We start from the raw sequence: 20,340 nt of genomic DNA on the forward strand, positions 1-20,340 counted from the left end.
AGTATAAAGCCAGTTTTGAAAAGGAAACAAATGATGTTAAAATAATGTTGCATTAACTTTTATATATGGTTTTATATGATTTTTAAGCATGTTTGTTTTCAGTTAAAATTTTTATCAATACCTTATTTTTACTGAATTGCATATACTTTTACTTTAAGATGATTATTGCCAATTGAAAAGGAAATTTAATTGGACTGTGTCATGATGCTTGTATTTAAATGTCAGGTTGGTTTGTGACTGAATTTGAACACGCTGAAGAAGGGTTATTACCCGAAAGCTTTGGACTTTTATATACAATAAAATCATGTTCTTTTTTCTCCCTGTGTCCGCTTTGTGGAGTTTGCACTTTCTACACAGGGAAATACTCTGCATTTTAAAAAAAATGTATTTACATTTCATAATGCTAGCATACAATGCAAGTTAATCTGAAAACATACACAAATCTCCTGCCAGACATGCTAACACAGATGAGTGTTTTCATTTTGTTCACAGTGCCATGTGTGAACTCTTTCTTTGAATTGCCTGTAGATGTGTGTACTGCGCATGGGAGTATGTGTTTGCATCCCATGATGGAATAGTGCACTAGCCATGTATATTTTGTCTTCCTTTTACTCATTGCATGTTGGGATAGGCTCCATTTTTCCCATGCCTTTAAACTGGAGTAAATAGGTACTTTGAGAGTAAGTAAGTAAATGAAATGTTCTGATAACAGAAAATTGTTTTAGTTTTACACTTGTAGATTTTCTGTGATCTTAACTCAGTTTTCCTCTGTCTTCATAAGTTTATCTTGGCCTCTGTGTTCTGCCATTGTTATCTGATAGAAAGGTACATTTGCCACTTGTATTAGAAGGGCTAAGTCTTTTTACATGGGCTGTAGTCACTGTAAAGAGAACTCTTTACATTGCAGTTCACCACATTAATCCATTGTAGTCTTCTGTGTGGTTGCCTCTCCTGGTATGCCTGTGTCTGCAGAACCAGTGTGCTTTGAATATTGTTCAGTATGACCAGCATATAAATTTAAGTGATGTACTTGAAACATTCTTAGTCCATTGACATATTTTGTTTTCTTGCTTCTTTTACATTTTAAATGTAGTAAGCTGTTTGGTTAACAAGTAGCCTTCAAAGTTAATGTAGTTGGTAATGCTTGAGAAGCTTAGTAGTTACTAAAGGCAGCAGTATGAAAACTTAAAACAGATAGCCAAAATACTTACTTATTCATCTGCGTAAAGCTATTAAGTACAGTAGGCGTACTGCTTAGTTCACGTATTCCGTAACTCTGCTGACAGACTCAGGATTACTGTGATAATTTCTCTGATAAGACTTGATGTAAAGATGCATATTCCATTTTGAAAGGAGACTAGAAAAAATGGGCCCCATAAGACTCCATTGTTGTATCTATATTTCTTTGTCACTCTGCTTAACTAGGTAAGGGAACTGGTCTTTTTTAGCCAGTTTTCATGTACCACCCAGACCATGATGGCAAGGGTAAATAAAATAAATATAGGTATATCAAGAGTAGCCTTTCAGCAAGCATCTTTGTGGGAGGAAACCTTGATACCATGGGAAAACTAATACAGACATAGGAAAAGCATGTACATTTGCGCAAATGTTAACCAAAAGTCAAAAACTGAATGCCAGACCCTTCTACCAGTGATAATGAAACCTTCATTCTGAACTACATACTGTGAGTTTTTTTTTTTCACAGACTGTCCCAGTAACATAGCTAGTTATGACTGAGAAAGGAACCTTCAGTCTTGTAATCTTATTAATGGTTATTGTGCGTCATCCGATTTTCTTAATTTTTGTTGCAACTTTCTTTTCTGGTCCACAATGGTATATTGTGTCTTTCACATTTGTCTCATTCAAGTTATTTTATCTTTTATAATACGTTAGCGCTTTCACAGTTTGTTATAACTGCTTTATCCGACGTAAAATCATTCAACAGATGGACTTAATAAATAGTCAAAGAATCACATGATCTGCAACACTTTATCACTATGGCATCTAAAGCCATGCTTAATTGTCTTAAAGACACATAACAGTTCAGAAATACAGTACTAGCGATCTGCATAGAGTTCTACTTTATAAAACAAGTTTTAATGGAAGTTTCTCATTTAAACCCTTGCCAATGCCAGCTCTAAGTCTAATTATCCATCTTGTTTCCGCAACCTCTGCTTGATTTCCCAAATCTCCACTTTGTTCGATTTTACCTGTTCTATCACCATAAATCTAAACTTGTGTGCATTATCAAAAGTTGATGCATGTTTCGATAGTGCATTAGCAACACTCCCTGTTCTAATGTCATATAGATGTTCCCTGACCCTGTCTCTTAATCTAGGATTGGATGTTCTTCATCTCACATTGCTGCAGTCCTTACACTTGGGTAGTCCGCTGTCCTCGGTCGGCCCGAATATCAAAGTATAAGGCTGACGTCGGTCAAGGCGCATTTAACTGACATCAGGACGTCAGGGTACAAATGCGCATGACCGACGTCATATCCTCAGTCTTTTTTGCCGCATGGTCCGATGCAGAAGCAGCATTGCAAGTGCGGTTGGCGTTCTGAGATTTTTCAAGTTTGAAGTTTCAGACAGAGTTCAAAGTTGGGAATATTTTAGTTTTTCTTGCCTCAGTGATTTACCGGATGTCAGAAAAAGTCAATAATTGTATTTTGTGGGAAACAGATACCGCATAGAGATTATCATACTTTGTGTATTCCTTGCTTAGGGCCTGAGCACGACGTTGTTGGCTGTCGCCTTGTGCTAGATTTAATAAACGCACTATAAAGAGAAGGTTGGATTGTGCAAGGTTAGTCTTTGGGAAGCGGTGTAATTATAAAATGCCGCCTGATGTCGGCCCGCTTCTTCAAGAAGCGCAAGGACAAGGCAGTTAAGCCTAGGCTAGAAGAACTGTCTGTACCGGACGCGGTTCTTTGAGGTGTCGGTGGAGCCGCTGGAGGTTTCTTTGTGTTCCCAGGGGAGACCTTATTATTGCAGGATGTGGCCTCTCAGGAGGCAAGTCAGGCTGAGGGGCTTCTCAGGTTACTATACTCCCTCCCTTCCTAGGGTGGCTAGGCCCTCTCCTTCTGTTTCAAAGGCTTCTCCCAGGGCAGGCCAGGTTTGGCTTCAGTTGGTGTTACCCTAGCTCTTCAGGTACTGTGCCCAAGAAGCATATGCTTAAAATGGCAGAAGATTTGATTACTTTAATTAGGGTTCTATGCCCTCCTGATAAGAGACCTAGGTTGGAGCCTGAGCTGGGGGTTTTGAGCAGGCTTCGATGTTTCAGAGTCTTCGGCTGAAGACTTGCAGGAGTACTCTCCTTATTCTGATTCTGATCTGGATGATTCTACTCCTTCTGCTTCTCCTCCTGAGGATTTTTCTTTTCAGAAACTCTTCATTCCATGAGGGAGCATTTTAAGTGGGAAGGTCAGGACTTCTCTGATTCCAGGAGAAGGCTTAGGGAATTTTGTTTTACCCCAGCATAGGCCTTTGGCTATACCTCCTGTTTTGGATGTAGTAGAAGATGCTTTTGCAGAAGCTTGTCTTAATCCTGCTCCTTTGCCTCCTGCTCCTGTTAAGCCGGATAGGTATTACAGGGTGCCTGAAGCTCATAAGTATCTTTTAAGAGTCCTAGGGCTGACCCAGAAACTGTTAGTCAGGGGCCTAAAGGTGTTAAGGCTTCTGTTGTTAAGAGTCCGTTCCTGCAGACAAAGAGGCTAGGGCCTTGGATAGATGGGGAAAGAAAGTTTATACTTCTTCCACTCTTGCTATGAGGGCTTTGAATTGCCAGTTTCACATGTTGAAATACCAGAACTATCTCCTTTCACAATTAATGTCTAAGGTTGATGCTCTGGCAGTAGGTATTGATTGTAAAGAGTTGCAAGATTTAGTGCATGTTTCTGAACAGGTGGGTAAGCATTCTTTGCAATGTGGTTTTGATGCTGTACAGGCCTCGACTAGGGTGGCTGCCACTGGGACAGTTCTTCGCAGGCACGCCTGGCTAAGGGATCAAAATTTGTCTGAACATGTTAAAACAAGGATTTTAGATGCTCCTTTACAAACTGATGTGTTGTTTGGTCCTCCTGTTGAGGCAGTTTTAAAGAAAATGGAAGACAAGGCTAAGACTATGCAGACTGTTAAAGATTTTTGCAGGTCCAGCCTCCAAAGTTTAGTAGAAATTGGCCTACTAAGGGGTGGACGATCCTTCTTATGATTCACAGTCTAGGGTAGATCTAGACGGTAGGGGCAGAGCTCAGGGCTCTTTCAGGCCTAGAACAGGAAGTTCTCCTGCACAGTCTTCGGTGAGGGCAGGGGTCAGTCCTTTCAGAACAGACCCAATGACCTACCTTTTCAGCTGCCAGAGCCTCTCGCCTGGCAGCACCTTTGGGAGGAAGGTTGGCACTTTTCAAAGAAAATTGGAGTTTAATTACCCAAGACAGATGGGTATTGGATATCATACACCACGGTTACAGGTTTTATTTCCATACCTTGCCTCCTTTCAAAGGCATGCCAGACATTCCTCCTCAACAAAGAATAGAGGCTCACAAGCAAGTTTCTCTGTTACTCCAAATAGGGGCCATACAGCCGGTCCCTATGCCAGAAGTGGGCCTAGGATTTTACTCTCGCCTGTTCCTAGTACCAAAGAAGGGGAACACGTGGAGACCAATTTTGGATTTATCTACCCTCAACACTTATCTGGACATTCCCAAGTTCAAAATGTTGACGTTACAGCAGCTTTTACCTCTGCTGGGCAAAGATCATTGGATGGTAACTTTGGATCTCAAGGAGGCTTACCTTCATGTTCCTATCAGACTAAGTTGCAGGAAGTATCTGCTGAGCTGGGACTTCTCACTATCAGTTCTCTGCATTGCCCTTTGGCTTATCTCAGAGTATTCACGAAAGTTCTGGCTCCAGTGATAGCTTTCTTCAGGTTAAAAGGAATACAGATCTATCCTTATTTGGACGACTGCCTGATTTTGACCCAAGGAAGGGAAGAGCTTCTTCATCATTTGGAATATGTGATAGCAGTGCTAAGATGCCTGGGGTATTCTGTGAACGAAATAAAGTCCAGTCTAGTACCCTCTCAGGACATGTGCTTTCTGGGTGTGAGACTGAATACAGCATCCCAGATGGCCTTTCTAACCCCGGACAAACAAAAGAGTCTATCCCTTTACCAACTATCTCATCAGTCCGCTGACTGCAAGGACAGTCCTTCAAGCATTAGGGTTCATGGCATCTTGTATTCTGGTGCTTCCCAATGCCAAACTGCATATGAGGAAGCTACAATGGTATCTCAAAATGTATGGACACAGCACTGCCAGGATCTGGACACTGTCATTCAAATAATACCTTGCATTCAAAAGGAATTTTTATGGTGGGCTCAGGAATGTCACCTAAACAAGGGACTCTCTGTGACCCGCCAGAGGCGAGTCAGATTTTAACGACAGATGCCTCAGACAAAGCTTGGGGAGCTCATCTACATGGAAAGTGGATACAAAACAAGTGGCCTGCCAGACTACAACATCTACATATCAACATGAAGGAGATGTTAGCAGTCCAGTTTTCATTAATAGCTTTCAAGGAATTACTTCTTCCAGGGCAGGTGTTGATTCTAACAGACAACACAACTGTCATGTGGTACATCAACAAGCAAGGGGGGACGTATTCTTATCCTCTATGCAGGCAAGCAATGATTTTGTGGGAGACTGCTCTCAGTTTACAGCTCAATCTTCAGGGTTTCTGCCAGGAGCACAGAACTCCTTAGCAGATGTGTTGAGCAGACGAATTATGGATCCCCACGAGTGGAAATTAGATCCTCAAGTATTTCAGAAATTGACAGTGTCATGGGGAACTCCAGACATAGATCTGTTCGCTTCTCCACTAAACCATCAGCTGCCAAAGTTTTGCACAAAAAGGTTTCATCCCACAGCTTGGAAAGTGGATGCTCTTTCTTTCAATTGGAGCAATCTTCATGTGTATGCCTTTCCTCCTCTGCCTCTCCTCCCAAAGGTACTTCTAAAGGTCAGACAGGACAAGCCAAGGATGATTTTAATAGCTCCAGATTGGCCTCGACAGCACTGGTACCCATTACTGAGAAGTCTGGAGGAAGCCTCCATGGCCTTTGCCTTCAATTCCACACCTGTTGTCACAGGAGGACGGCCATTTGCTGAATGTCAAACTTCACTCTCTGCACCTGACAGCCTGGCATATTCTGTTTTGAACCATAGAGGGTCTCCACTTCCACAACAAGTTTTGAATGTGATTTTGGAAGCTAGAAGGCCTAGTACAAGGAAAGTGTACGCAGATAAATGGAAGAGATTTTTGTTTTGGAGTGCAGCAAAAGATTTTGATGTTTCTGAGCCTAATTTTGAGTGTGGCTCTTCAATATCTTACTGAGTTACTAGACAAGGGTTTGTCTTTCTCTTTTATTAAGGTTCATGCTGCAGCAATTTCGGCTCACTATGATTGTGTCCCGCCATTGTTTTCTCATCCTTTATTCAAGCAATTTCTTAGAGGGGCAAAGAATATAAGACCCCCACGAAGAGCTCCTACTCCTGCTTGGGATCTCAATTTTGTGTTGGAGAAACTCACTCTACAACCTTTTGAGCCTGCAGCTACTTCTGAGTTGAAATATTTATCATGGAAGACTGCTTTTTTGTTGGCAATTACCTCTGCAAGAAGGGTTTCTGAATTGCAGGCCCTTATGGCAGTTGAGCCTTTCTTGATTTTCCATAAGGATAGGGTATCATTACGTACTAATCCTTCCTTTATGCCTAAGGTGGTTTCTAGTGTGGCTTTAAACCAAACTATTCATTTGCCTACTTTTTATGCAAATCCCCAAAATAAAGGGGAAAAGATTTTGCACACTTTAGATGTACACAGGCAGTTGCTATTATTTGGACAGAACTAAAGGGTTCAGGCAGTCTCAGCAGTTGTTTGTTTCTTTTGCTTTGAGTTCTCAGGGCAAGCCTGTGTCTAAACAAACTTTCTAAGTGGATTGGGTTTTGCATTGCTTTCTGTTATTCCCATCATGGCAAGGAGGTTCCAGCTGGGATTAGGCCTCATTCCACTAGGGCTACTGCCACTTCAACAGCTTTTTGAGGGGTGGCAACCAAGGATATTTTGGAGGCAGCTACTTGGAGTTCAGTGCATACTTTCTCTAGGCATTATCACCTGCCGCTTTACTCTAAATCCAGGGCTGGTTTTGCCACTGCTGTTTTGCAGGGCATGTTGGCAGCTCCTGCTTCCTTGTAGTTAGCCATCCTCCCTTACCTCTGCTTTGGGATTCTACCCAAGTGTAAGGACTGCAGCAATGTGAGATGAAGAACATAGTACAGTTTTGTACCTACCATAAATGTAGATGTTCAAGATCCACATTGCTGCAGTCCATTTTCCTCCCTCCTTCCCTCTGTAGTTAGAGGTGGTTGTGTGGGTTGGGTTGTACATTTGTGTATATTGTATATTTTGTACATATAGTTAGTGCAAGGGTGGTTGGTTGGGTGTTTGCTGTCTTTGGTTTTGACCTTTATTTTAGGGTCTTCTGACATCTGGGGCAAGAAAAGACTGAGGATATGACGTCGGTCATGCGCATTTGTACCCTGACGTCCTGATGTCAGTTAAATGCGCCTTGACCGACGTCAGCCTTATACTTTGATATTACAGCGGACTACCCAAGTGTAAGGACTGCAGCAATGTGGATCTTCGAACATCTACATTTATGGTAGGTACAAAACTGTACTTTTTCCCAACATGCATATATTACAGATGGCTAAATACACTATATTTCCAGAGTTGCAATCTGCCTGAACACTAAATCTGAACAACCTACCACTCTCTGGATGCCTAAATAATTCCGTGGAATCTGAATATGTACAAAAATTACATCTTCCACAGGGTGTAGTTGGCTGTATGCCATTCCTTACTACTTCCTTCGCTCTGTTTCTAGGGTAAGTCTTTTTAGGGACATCTTGTTCTTAAAATTGAAAGTCGGTCTCTCACTCATTATATGTTTAATACCCAACTCACTGACTAATATTGGCCAAAATTTCGCATAAACGTCTGTCACCATATTGATATCATTGATGTAATAAGTGGGAATACTAATCCTCTCCCTCTTAAAACTTCTGTTGATTTTTATAACCAGATTTATTCACTGAGAAATATGGTTTTGCTAGTGTAGATCTGACTCTCTGGGTCTATTAACTAATGCATCAGTATACCCTCTCTGCTTAAACTTTGCCTTCAGGTTATCTATATCATCATGAAAATTAACCTCCTCTGCATTTAACCTGGATGCTCTCATGCCCTGACCCTTCACTATGTTCCTAAACCTGTGTAGGGTGCATGCTTGTTCTATGCAACAATGAGTTTCTATAACAAGGGTTTAAATGAGAAACTTCCATTAAAACCTGTTTTAAAAAGTAGAACTCTATGCAGATAGCTAGTATTGTATTTCTGAACTGTTGTGCATCTTTAAGACAATTAAGCATGCCTTTAGATGCCATAGTGATAGTGCTGCAGATCAGGTGATTCTTTGACTATTAAGTCCATCTGTTGAAAAATGATATAACTGCTTCATCAGATGTAAAATCAAACTCTGACAGCACTAATGTTTTATTAAAGGTTTTTTATTTTTACCCTTGGTTTCTCTTTGCTTTGGTTCACCGTGTGCATTTTGGATACTATTGTTTGGATTTTAAGTGAACCGTTTCTCCATTTGGCTGCGTTACTGGTGTATTTTTAATTTTATCTTTTGTATAAGCACACAGAAATTACTGTGAAATTACTGGATGTTTATCCATGGTTAACATTGTTACACCAACATTGTTACAGGGCTTCCAAGATAGCTGTGCACAAATCAACAGCTTAATTTCAGCTCTCTGATATGTAAACAAAGTGAGAAAAGGTATTGGCTTGGGTAAAATTCATTTACTGACTAGTAAGTCCACTGTCTGGATGCCAGCAAAGAAAAATTTGGAGGACCTGAAAGAAAATCCGCCAGAAAATGTGAAGAGAAAACATTGGTTGGCAAGAATCTTGCAGCTGTTTAACAAAAAGCAGTTTAAGCTTTAGCACTGGTACACGAATGGCTTCCAGTAATATAGAGGAAAACATAAATCAAATGCAGTCTGATATGATGAAAATAAACCCTTAGTCAAATATCAAAAGGCTGGAAAAATAGAAGAAGCTTTAAGTAGTTATTCAGATAAACTGATAAAAACTGCAAAAATCAGAGGTTGAAATGAAGAAAAGGCTGGCTGAGTATGATGCCAATCAAGAAGAGTTGGCTCAAAATATAGTTAGAAGACAGAGCATGCAGAGAAAACCTGAGATTTTCTGCTGTGTCAGAGAAAACTGGAAGGAACAGACTGTATTCATTTTATGAGCAACAGCAGGATTTGTTAACTGAAAGGGCACATGGAGAATATGCTTCAAACATGGCCATGAGAAAGCAGCCAACACCTACATTTAGTGATAATGCATTCATACCAGAAGGAAGAGTTGAACACGACAAAACTGGGACAGAAAAGTATTAAACTGGAGACAGCAGTGTTTGTGGAAAATGTTTATTCAGTGTGTACCAGGCAGAAGACAGGAAATTTTATTCCAGCAATCTGGGAATATTGAGAGGCAGGTGTGAGATTCAAGGTGCTGTATTCAGCTGTCTGGAATATTTTTTCACGTTTGTGAAATATGGCTTTGCAAGAGAAAGTGACCTAGAAAGACTGGAATTTTGTTAACTTTGTTAAACACGTGGTTAGACTGTAAAGCATATACCACACTTTTTAGTGTCCTAAACATTAATAACATAAAGGGGAAAAACTAACTGTATGAACAAAATATTTTTATTAATATTTGTGTAAAGCATTTAATGGTATTTAAACTGCATGTTATACTGTAAAGCAGTCTTGTATAGGGTTCGGTCAGGGGGATTTTACATGTGGGAGATGGGAGTCTTTTCAGTTACTACTTCAGTATCTTTAACGTATACAACAAAGTGCTTTTCCTTAGTTGAAAGAAATGTGGGATTTGCACCATGAGATAATGTAATGCTTATGATAATATAATGTTGTGATATTTGGCTGTTGGGCAGGTTTTAAAGTATACTCATTATATTGTATGTAGAGTGAATTAAGATAAAAATTTCCCTTGTTTTTACAAGGGTGGATGTCGAGATTAATGACCTCCTTGGCATAAGCCATAAGCAGGTTTTTTTTGTTAGCAAATAGGCTTGAAAAATGAGACACAGTGATGAAAGGCATGAAAATGCTATGTTTCATACATCCGCAAAGATGTTATGTTTTTTTCCATTAGCAAATGCTCTCAGTAGGAGACATGAAGTTGGCAGCTGAACGCAGCTGACTAGAGTAATTATGTACATTCTGTTGAGTGAAATTTACAAAAGATTCCTTCATGCCTCTGCAGAGCCGTTGGTTCTCTTTTCTCATCAGTAGCTATGGAGTTGAGCTGTCTACTGGTGCAAGCAATTAATCCTGAGAGTTCTGAACATCTTTTGGTGAGGAAAATGCAAAATTTAAAGGTACAATGGCAATCAGTTCAATGGAAAATAAAGTCTGAAATTAAAGAATGAGAATAAGAGATAGTAGCTTTCTCAGCAGCCTTAATACTTCAGTGTGTTCAATAGAACAGTATACAGTTTAGTTTAATTTAAAGGTAGCCAGTGTACTAACTTTTTCATAAGGGCTAAGAGTTTTATTGTTTTTGAAAGCGTGCAAGCTTTTTCACATCTGATAGGGGTAAAGAGCTAAGAAAAGAACAGACAACAGTCATTGTAAGTGGGAACACTGGCTGTAGCATGCACTATGGTAACCTTCATTTTGGTTAGGTAATGCTTGTGAGTGCAGCTGTCAGTTTGAGGTAGTTGTTCCTATTTGGAGGGTTAAACTTAATTTGTTAAAAATGTGCATTTTGTGTTATTCTAAATTAATAGGTGGTGAGGTGTTTTAACCATACTTATTTTTTTTGTTCGAGGGTTTGCATTAAAGCCAAAAGTCTTGAAAAATGTAACACAAGTTCAAACCGAGATGAGAGGAACAACTGTATAAAAACTTAGCTTGCTAAAGCGTGTGTGCCTGTAAGACAAAATTTGGAAGTACAAGCTGTCATGTAAGATAGTTGGAATCACTAGCTGTTTAACATAATGGCTGTTCTATTCATATTTTGGAATTTGAATTATGTTAAGAAATATATAAAAAATAGTGTGTTGTAGGAGGCACATTTGGATGTGCATTTCAGGAGGGATATTCGGCAGAATATTGTGGACAAAGAAAAAGGGAAATAATAAAACTGATTGCTAGAAGAGCTCCAATAATGATGGAGGAGGAAAAAGACATTAATGGTAGATTTCTGGTAGGAAGGGGCTAGTTCTACTATGAAACCACGACTTCTTGAAAGTTTAAAAAAAATGCCTTAAATCCAAAAGGGTGAAAAACCCTTTTTTGCTGTTCGAGCCACCTAGTAACTCACTTGACATGGGCGCTGGGCAAGCTCCCACACTCCCAAACGTATATATACTAACTTCATGGTGTCACTCCCTAAAGAAGTGAATAATTGTTGGATGCACAATTAGAAATTGCACAGGCAGTGATTTCCTATGGGGAAAAGCATTTGGTGATATGCCATTCATCTGTTTTTTTTTTCCTGCGGGCTACTGATGCTAGAATAATTTGACGTTGAGGTTGTGTAGGGGAGCCTAATTGGCTATTGACAAGGGAGGCGGATTACACTGGCATGTATCTGTTTTCCACCAAAAACTACTGTTATGAAGCTTAAGGTTTTTTGGGGAGAAATTATCTACTTTCAGCTGAACATAATCCTTATAGATGGGGACAGAAACATTTACAATAATGAGGATGTATCAGGGGGACCTAGAAAGAAAAAATGCAACAATAGTACATTTCTGAAGAAATTATTTAAGGTATTTGGTAAAGAAGATGTGAATTCAATAGTAGGAAGTCTGACAGAATTTGCACATTATTCCCCAAGGTATGAAAGCTGGGCTAGACTGGATAGAAATCCTATTTGACAGGAGCATGTGTATCTAATTGAAGGCTTTGACAGACATCCAATAACTATTTTGAATAAACAAAAAAACAACACTTGGATAAAAATGAAGGGTAATGAAGTAAAAATGAGACTTTGATGCTTTCCAACCTACCTGTTGAAAAGAAAGGAATTCAAGGAATGGGTAGTGGAAATTATTTGAGAGTTAATAGGAAATATTCTTCAGAACTGATAGCTAGTGAGTGGGATAAAATGAAAATGGAGTTTAAAATACTGTGGAAATAAGAAAAATATACGCTTAAGAAGCAACAATAATTTAGAGGGCCCAACAAAGGTTAAAGTATTGCAGAACGTGGGGAATCTTAGAGTAAGAAGAGGAATAACTGCAGGGTGCTAAAGAAAAAATAAGTGAGTATTTGGATAATATGTATGAGTTTAGAAAGATTGGTAAGCAACTAATTTAATAACTTCAGAACACAAAAACTTATGACTTTGGCATCAGAAAGTTGAAAGCGTTGTCAGCAAACTTAGGGAACCTATGAGAAGAAAAATAACCAGAGAGTCTATAGAAGTAAAATTTACAAATTTTGTGAAAATTTGTATAAAATGGAGGAATGTGGAAACTAAGAAAGAACACAAATGGAATTATTTATGGAAGACTTAATTATGCCAAGGTTAGAAGAAGATAAGGCTGAATAGTTAAGACAGGAGAAAATGAGATAAAAATGGTGCTGTATAATCAATGTGCAGGAAAGTCTCCAGGAATAATGGCATTCTATTGAGTGTACGGATGTTCAAAGGGAAGAAATTGAAAAAAGATCCGTAAGATTTTTGTATGATTGTATTTTAAAAAGGGGAAGCAATAGTATCTTGGAAGAAAGCTGCTGTGGCTCTATTACCCAAAGAGGGTAAAAACCTGACAGACCCAGCTTAATATAGACCCAATTTAATTTTAAACCATAGTGATAAGTTTTTATGTCTATACTACCAAAATGAATGGCACAGGCATTTACAAAACTGATTATGAATCACTGTTGCTTTGTGGAAGAGAGGCATACATTTGACAACATTAATAGAACAATGATGATCCAGAGGGAAGCAGAATGTAAGAAGATACCTCTGTTGTTGGTGGGTCTTGATGCAGAGAAATTGTTTACCAGAGTAAGCTGGGATTTTTTTTTTTAAATAGGACAATAGATACAATAATAAGGTCAATTGCGTGGATATATGAAGGATCGGCGGTAACAAGTATAGTGGAAGGGTTCCTCTCTAATACGTTTTGCTTGAGCAAAGGAACAAGCCTGGGGGTGTACTCTTTCCTCTCTTTTGTTTGCTTTATATTTAGAACCATTGGACTCAGAAATTCAAGGGTGTAAGCATAGTAATCAAGTTGGCTTTATTTTTAAAGAATGTTATCTACTAAATAAATTCAGAAAAAGGCATTTCTATGGACCATTCTGAGATGGATTCAGATCCTTTCACTGTATAAAATTAATGAAGATAAACAAAGTCTACAGCCGTAAACTGTGTACCCACACAAGATTTGTATAAGCATATATTTATACATTCCCCCCCAGCAATAATATTCCTGTCCTAGAGCACTTTCTCTTTTGGCTCACTCAGCATGTCCCCAATGAAAAGACACCATGCTTTGAGACATTAACATAGACTGGTCTAAACTGTTCCCCTCATCCCTACCCATAGTCTCAAACTCCTTGGATTTCACCAGCACATTTCTACCCCTACTAGAACTAACAAACACCTCCCCTTCTGGACCTATCCTTGACTGGATACTTACTCCGTCTCCCAGCCATTACCATAACCCTGGATTAATTCTAAACTTTGTAAGTGATCACTCCCCAACCATTATTTTTAGACTGACCTAATATTTCCTAAAGACCATACTTCTAGAATATGCCGGAACCTCACCCACTTTGACCCAGACATTTTTAACTCTAAACTATCTGGCATCATTTGATCCTTCCTATACCACGTCCCTCTCAATGAGGCTGTAAAGGCCTGCAATAAGATTTTCCTTGACACTCTTGATTCTATTGCCCCTTCTAGAAAAATCAGAATTAAATCCAACTATGCCCCCCGGCTTACAAAACAAACCCGATTTGATCATTACTTCAGACATACAAAGAGCTCAGAAACCAGACCAAAAAAATAGTCATCATCAAAGATAAGAGAGCTTATTTTTCCTCTAACCAACACAGCCGTCACACAAAAATCTCCAAAAATTCTGGACCTCCATCAACAACCTGCTCCACCCAGGTAAACCCACTGCTCCCAACCCCTTTCTGAACAGCACTGCCACTCTCCCTAGCAGCTGTTTCATAAAAACTATCCAAAAGCTCACACAAAATAGTACATATCACCCAACCCCTCTATTACCTCTTAAAAAAAACTCTTTTCAATACATTTTATTTCCAACCAGTCCTAATTACCACTATTAAATCTCTTCTAAGTAAACTTAAGCCTGGCTCCCCCTCTGCCGGCCAACTACCCTCCCACTTCCCAAACATAGCTACACAATCCATCGCCTACACTGTTACTATACTTATTAATCATTCCATCTCCTCAGGCCGTTGTCCCAGATATCTGAAAATCCTTTTATACAATCCCTCTTCACAAATGCAGCAGCTCTACTGATCCCTCTTAACTTTGGACCCATTGCTGTCCTGTTCCTCCTTTGTAAAATTTTAGAAAAGTGCAGCCATGCTCAGTTAATCAAACACCTTCTTGACAACAATCTCCTTAATCTTACCCAATATGGCTTTAGACCCCACCATAGCACAGTCACTGCATTACTCTCTTTTACTCAAATAATAGCTGAAGCCATTGACTAACTTGCTTGTCTCCTGTCTTTTCCTTAATCTTTCAAAGGCATTTGATACTATCTCTCACTCTAAACTCCTTACTGAACTTTCTGATCTACATCTCTTTCTTCCTACTCTACCATCTGGTTCTCTAGTTATCTCTCCAGCAGGCAGCAATCTATCCACTGGCAAACTATCCACTCTCAGTTCCTCCCTGTAAATACTGGAGTTCCCCAAGGATTATTTCTAGGCCCCATTCTGTTCAACATATTCACTAACAAACTTCACTTTGCTATTAACCTCTCTGCACTTACAATATGCCGATGACTCTATCACCACTGCCCACAGCATCCCTGAACTCCTAGCTCTCACTCAACAAACCTTCACCTTTGTTGAAACCTAGCTGTCTGATAACCAATTTAATACTAAATTCAAAAAAAACTAAACTCCTTCTCTTCTTCCCCAAAACACTTCCAGCACAAACCCTCTTTCTCTGTCACCTCTCTTGATAACACTATCATCAAATCTGTACCTCATACCCACCTACTTGGAGTAATTGATGATGAACTAAAATTTGATACTCGTATCCAACAATGTATAAAAAAGACCCACCAGAAACTCTTCTGTATCTCAACCAGAAATTTCTTTCACCTTCTTCCAAACCTTCCCTTGCTCAGTCCCTTCTTCTTCTACCCTGTCTTCTCAATGCTGTCCCTGCCCTTACTAATGTTCAAACTTCACTTATTACTAAACTGGAGCAAACATATCACAAAATAGCCAGGTTTGCCTCTAATCTCCCCTATAAATCCCACCACTATTTTGCCCTTAAATCACTCCAGTGGCCAGAATTCTCTAAACAAATATTTCTACCCCAACTTCACATTACACACACTATCCTGAATGACCCATCTTCCTGCTTTTCCATCTCCAACCTAGTCTCCTATTACAACCCCCATCTTCACCTTCGTACTTCCAGCAAACACCTCCTTGACATATATAAACACAATAGAAATATAGGAAAGTCCCTCTGCAGATACTCTATTGCACATGCTTGGAACTCACTCCCTCAAAACATAAGAAGCATTTATCAAAAAACATCTGTTCAAAAAATAAGAGTACATGGTCCTGCCCTTGTCTAACCCCCCACTTGATCTAGCCTCTTCTCAGCTTTCACTCCTTTTCCCTATTCTACTCATTACTTCCTTGTACGTGCCTCATCTACATTTATATCTCCCGCTCCCCTCACTTCCATAGCATATATATTCATATATTTCTTTATTTAAAAAGAAAAAGAAAAAAACATTTTTTAAATCAATCTATTTGTATTCACTTCATGTGTGATGTTCTTTAGATCTGTCAATTATTTAACCTGCACTATGTACAGATATTCTCTGTTGATTTTCTTATTGTGTTTCTTGCTGGTTTTAATTTTTTTGCTCTTATTTTTATTGCAAAAATATGTAATATTTCTGGAGCTTTTCTCCTTGCGTGTCTATTGAAAATGGGTCTATGGCTCAGTTGGATTAACCCCGGTTAACACATGTCAGTAAATAAATAAAAATAAAATTGGTCCAGAAATACCCATATTTACAGGGGCACAGTACAGTGAAGTATTTATAAACATGGATTAAAAAGTTTGTTAAAGCAACTAATGATATATGGGAAGAGACTAAACACAAGATAATACAAAATTGAGAAAATGGAATCTCTTGTTTATGGATATGGATGGTAGGGTACAAGCAGTGAAAATGTTTTTAGTCCCTTTAGTTTTATGTACAGGTCAGATATATTTTTATCAACCAGAGGAAAAGTTGTGGAGAGCATTAATAAAGAGCTGAAATAATTTATCTGGGATGGGACAATGGCAAGAGTTAAATGGCATACGTTGATCCTTCCAAAAGAACATCATCATTTAGGATTACATAATTTGAATGGATATTTAAAAGCTGTGCAATTAAGGCTCATATACATAACACAAGCAGAAGGTTATAATTCAGAGTAGAAAGGGATGATGAAGTTGGGCAGGAGTTTTAAGAAATGAGGAGAAAGAGTGGGACTCTGGGTGCAGATCCTTGAGGAGAATAACAACAACCGTAGAGAATGTAATACTTATAAAGTTGCAGAAAGAACTAAGCCAACAATGGAATGGAAAAAGGAGATTTTGCCAGAAAATAGGCAAGAGAGAGTTGGAATTTACTGGAGAAAACTGGCAAAGGAACCAAGGTATTGGGAGCTGATAACTAGAGTGGGCTGAGGCCAAGCAAAAGTTTGGATGACATATTAGAGACAGTCTTCCCTACCAGGGATTCATATCAGACTATAGGTGAAGAGAAAGGGATGGAGAGGTTAAAAGAAAAAAATAGGGGAGAGGTTAAAAGAAAAAAATAGGGGAGTCCTAAGTGAAAGACCCATTCTGGTAGAGTTTTTAGTTGAATCTAGTACTGAAGCTGCTGTTAAAATAGGGTAATTAGGGTGTACAGGATATAGAATTTTGACTGCACAACTCAATCGAAACAGATTAGAAAAGATTGGGAAGAGAGCCTGGAAAAGCCATTTACAAGGGAACAGTGAGAGGACAAATGTATAGTTACAGATTATGTAACCAAGTCCAGAATGTTTAGGATTTTTGCTTGAAAGTATTTGCTTAAGTATTTTTACACCCCAAGCAGACTTCAAAGAATTTTTCCTTGGTTAAATAACAAATGTTGGAGTTGTGATGGGTAAGAAAGACATAACGTTTTGGGGAGCGTAATGAGCTGGCAGGTTTTTAAACATCGCTATAGAGTATTCTTTCAGACAGATTGGATCAAATGGATGTATTGAGCTGGGACACAGGATCTGAATTGCCCAGACAAGGTAAGGCCTTACAACATTTAATTCTATTGAATACCAGAAAATTAATTACTAGGAAAATTGAAGTAAATCAAAATCTAAAGTAGCTGTATTAGAAGTATTGAACATTATTAAAGAGTTAAAAAAAAATTACAATGGTATTGTTGGAAAGGGGAAGAAGCAAATTACATAGAAATAAATGGAATTTGTAGGAGCAATACATGCAAAGTAATGTTCATGAGGAGGAGTGAGGTTTAAGAGAAGTCAGGAATTGAACAATTTATGTAATGTTGGACTAAAGAGTTGTGTAAAAAAGAAATAAAGAAAATCTATATGTAATGTTTAACATTTATAATGAGAAAAATGCTAGTATGATTTCTTTTCAGGTGTCTTAAACGATAATTTATTAAAGGTATTGAAAACAAAAAGAACAGTCAGTTTACACCATGACTACTGTGCAAGCTTGCATTATAGTTGCATAAATGGCTGAATCATTTCTCAGACTGTTTTTTAGCTTGATTATAGAATTTTGATATATTGATAAAGAAGCTGTTGATGCCCTGCAAATGGAATGTGACTGAGTTTGTGAACATTGGCTACTTGATTTTTTTCCTGTGTTTAACTTTCAGATTAGGAATGTAACAATGCCTAATATATTATTGTTGCACTTATTTTGTTTATTTGCTACCATTTATATGTGGACTTTTCTTTTAGCTGATAAAAGTCGCATCTCTAGTGCTAAAATGAACGAGGAACAGAGAAGGATACTACGGAAAAATCGGTTAAAACTAGTTTCAGAAATACGGGTCAGCCAGCTGTATGACTTAATGATTTCTTATGAGATTTTTACTCCTGATATGATTGAGGAAATAAAGGTACGGACATTTACATTTGTGTTGCTTACTGTTTGTATGTTTAGGTCATGAGAGAGTGCTTTTTTTCCCATGCGCACCTGCAAGCTAATAGTACAGAACAAGTTTTTCAGAAAGGTATTGTTAACAGTTTGCAATTCATTTTTATTTAAAATTCACACAACTTGCGTGGATTACTTCCAAGAGTAGTGGATCCCAGAATCAGCTACTTTGCTGGAAGAGACTTGCTAACCTTTGTTTTATACTTTGTTCTGTCAGTTTTGAAGGACATTTTTTTTTTGTGTAAGAAGCATGAATTTTTGTGTTAGTGCATCTGCACAGCAACACATTGTTACAGTGGTGTAGCTAGGTATTTCTGTGGCAGAGGCCTTTCCCTAATCTAGTTCCTGACCCTCTCCCCTTGACTTTAAGTTGCAGAGCCAAAAAGAAAAAAAAAGCAAATAGTAAAAAAGAAAAAGAAAAAAAAATTGTTTTCCAGTATTTGTTTTTCTCCTTTTAAACAGTAGCAAACTGCGTGTTGCATTTGTAGCAAGGAGTTGCTACAGTTCATACCGCACACATAGTGCTGCAGCACTTTAATTGTGACAGCAAATGCGTTTAGCTATGCTGGTGCGCACTAAAGACTGATCATGCTACCTTACCCTTTGCCCCACCCTAGCTATGCTTTTGCCTTGCTACTTGTGTCTTCACCGAGTGCAGTGCAGAACAATGAGTCCTAAGCATTGCTGTACATCAGCAGGCATAATTGTACACCAGTCAGCACCCTGAAGCATCAAACTGTAGCTGCAAAGTGTCCACTGACGAGCTGTTGTTATCCAAACGCACACTATGATGAAAGATTAACTGAGAAGTGCTTTGATTTTCCTGAACAGAAGGCTGTATCAGTCAGATTGATGTCTTTTTTAAGACAACCAGTGTACTTGTATCGCCACTATTGTCTTTTTCTTCCAATTCAGCAGTTGGGTTATTGGATCCATCCTTGGCGCTTTTCAAGTTTTGGATCCAGGGCTATGACTCCTCCCTTACCCAAAATTCTCTCTGGTTCTCAGATTACCTCAGATCTTGCTTGCCACTTGATCCAGCAGGACATGCATTTCAAGGGCTCTGATTTTCTTCTAATGGCAAGTCATTGTGACACTGCCAGCCCAGCTATCTGGAATTTTTTTGTAAATGACCATATATTCTTTTTGAATATCAACATGATTCATATGCTTCTCTTACAAATGTAAGAGAACTATATGTTATGTGCATATTAAACTACTGGTGTTGAACAGGGTTTGTACAGTACTGAGCTTCAAGGATGTATCCACAGTGTACCCTACTTGAAAAGAACATAAATGTATATAAACTGTATACGTCTGCAAATGTTTGTTTTAATAGTAGAAGCTGGAACACACAGAGTAACTTACCAAACTTCAAGAAAATAAGTTGAAATAAGTGTTTTACGATTGTCTTATCTCTGTTTCAGTGAAGCAGACCCAGTGTCTAGAGCTAGAGGTTTTTCTGTTGTGTTGGAGAGAAGTAATTACTAGGTCTAAAATATAGAAGTGTTTAATTGTTTTACAACTTCAGTTCTCAGCAAACATCTGAGAGATACGTATTTTTAACACAGCGATGTTAGTTTCTGTTAACCTGGGAACTGAAGGCAGGTGACAGTGATGTCATCCAAGCTGACCTAGCAGTAATGTTTGATATTAATGAAAGAACTCTCTCAGTGAAAGACTTTGCATTTTGTGTTTTGTCTTGGACCTAGCATGAACATCCACTTATCTGCATTTTTGGGGGGGGCCTTTT

At 38.6% G+C, this 20,340-nt stretch overlaps 1 protein-coding gene across 1 annotated transcript in view; it reads left to right on the forward strand.

Annotated features, from left to right (window-relative positions):
* The window catches only part of CASP9 (caspase 9), a 785,542-nt gene that overhangs the window by 44,045 nt on the left and 721,157 nt on the right, over positions 1-20,340 (forward strand). Inside the window, exon 2 of the mRNA XM_044060440.1 lies at positions 18,389-18,549. Within this exon, the coding sequence (XP_043916375.1) occupies positions 18,418-18,549 (132 nt within the window). The 5' untranslated portion in view covers positions 18,389-18,417. The remainder of the gene's footprint in view (positions 1-18,388; positions 18,550-20,340) is intronic.

Source organism: Protopterus annectens, chromosome 2.part0 (assembly GCF_019279795.1).
Source record: "Protopterus annectens isolate FY-2018-M chromosome 2.part0, PAN1.0, whole genome shotgun sequence".
Taxonomy (NCBI): domain Eukaryota; kingdom Metazoa; phylum Chordata; order Ceratodontiformes; family Protopteridae; genus Protopterus; species Protopterus annectens.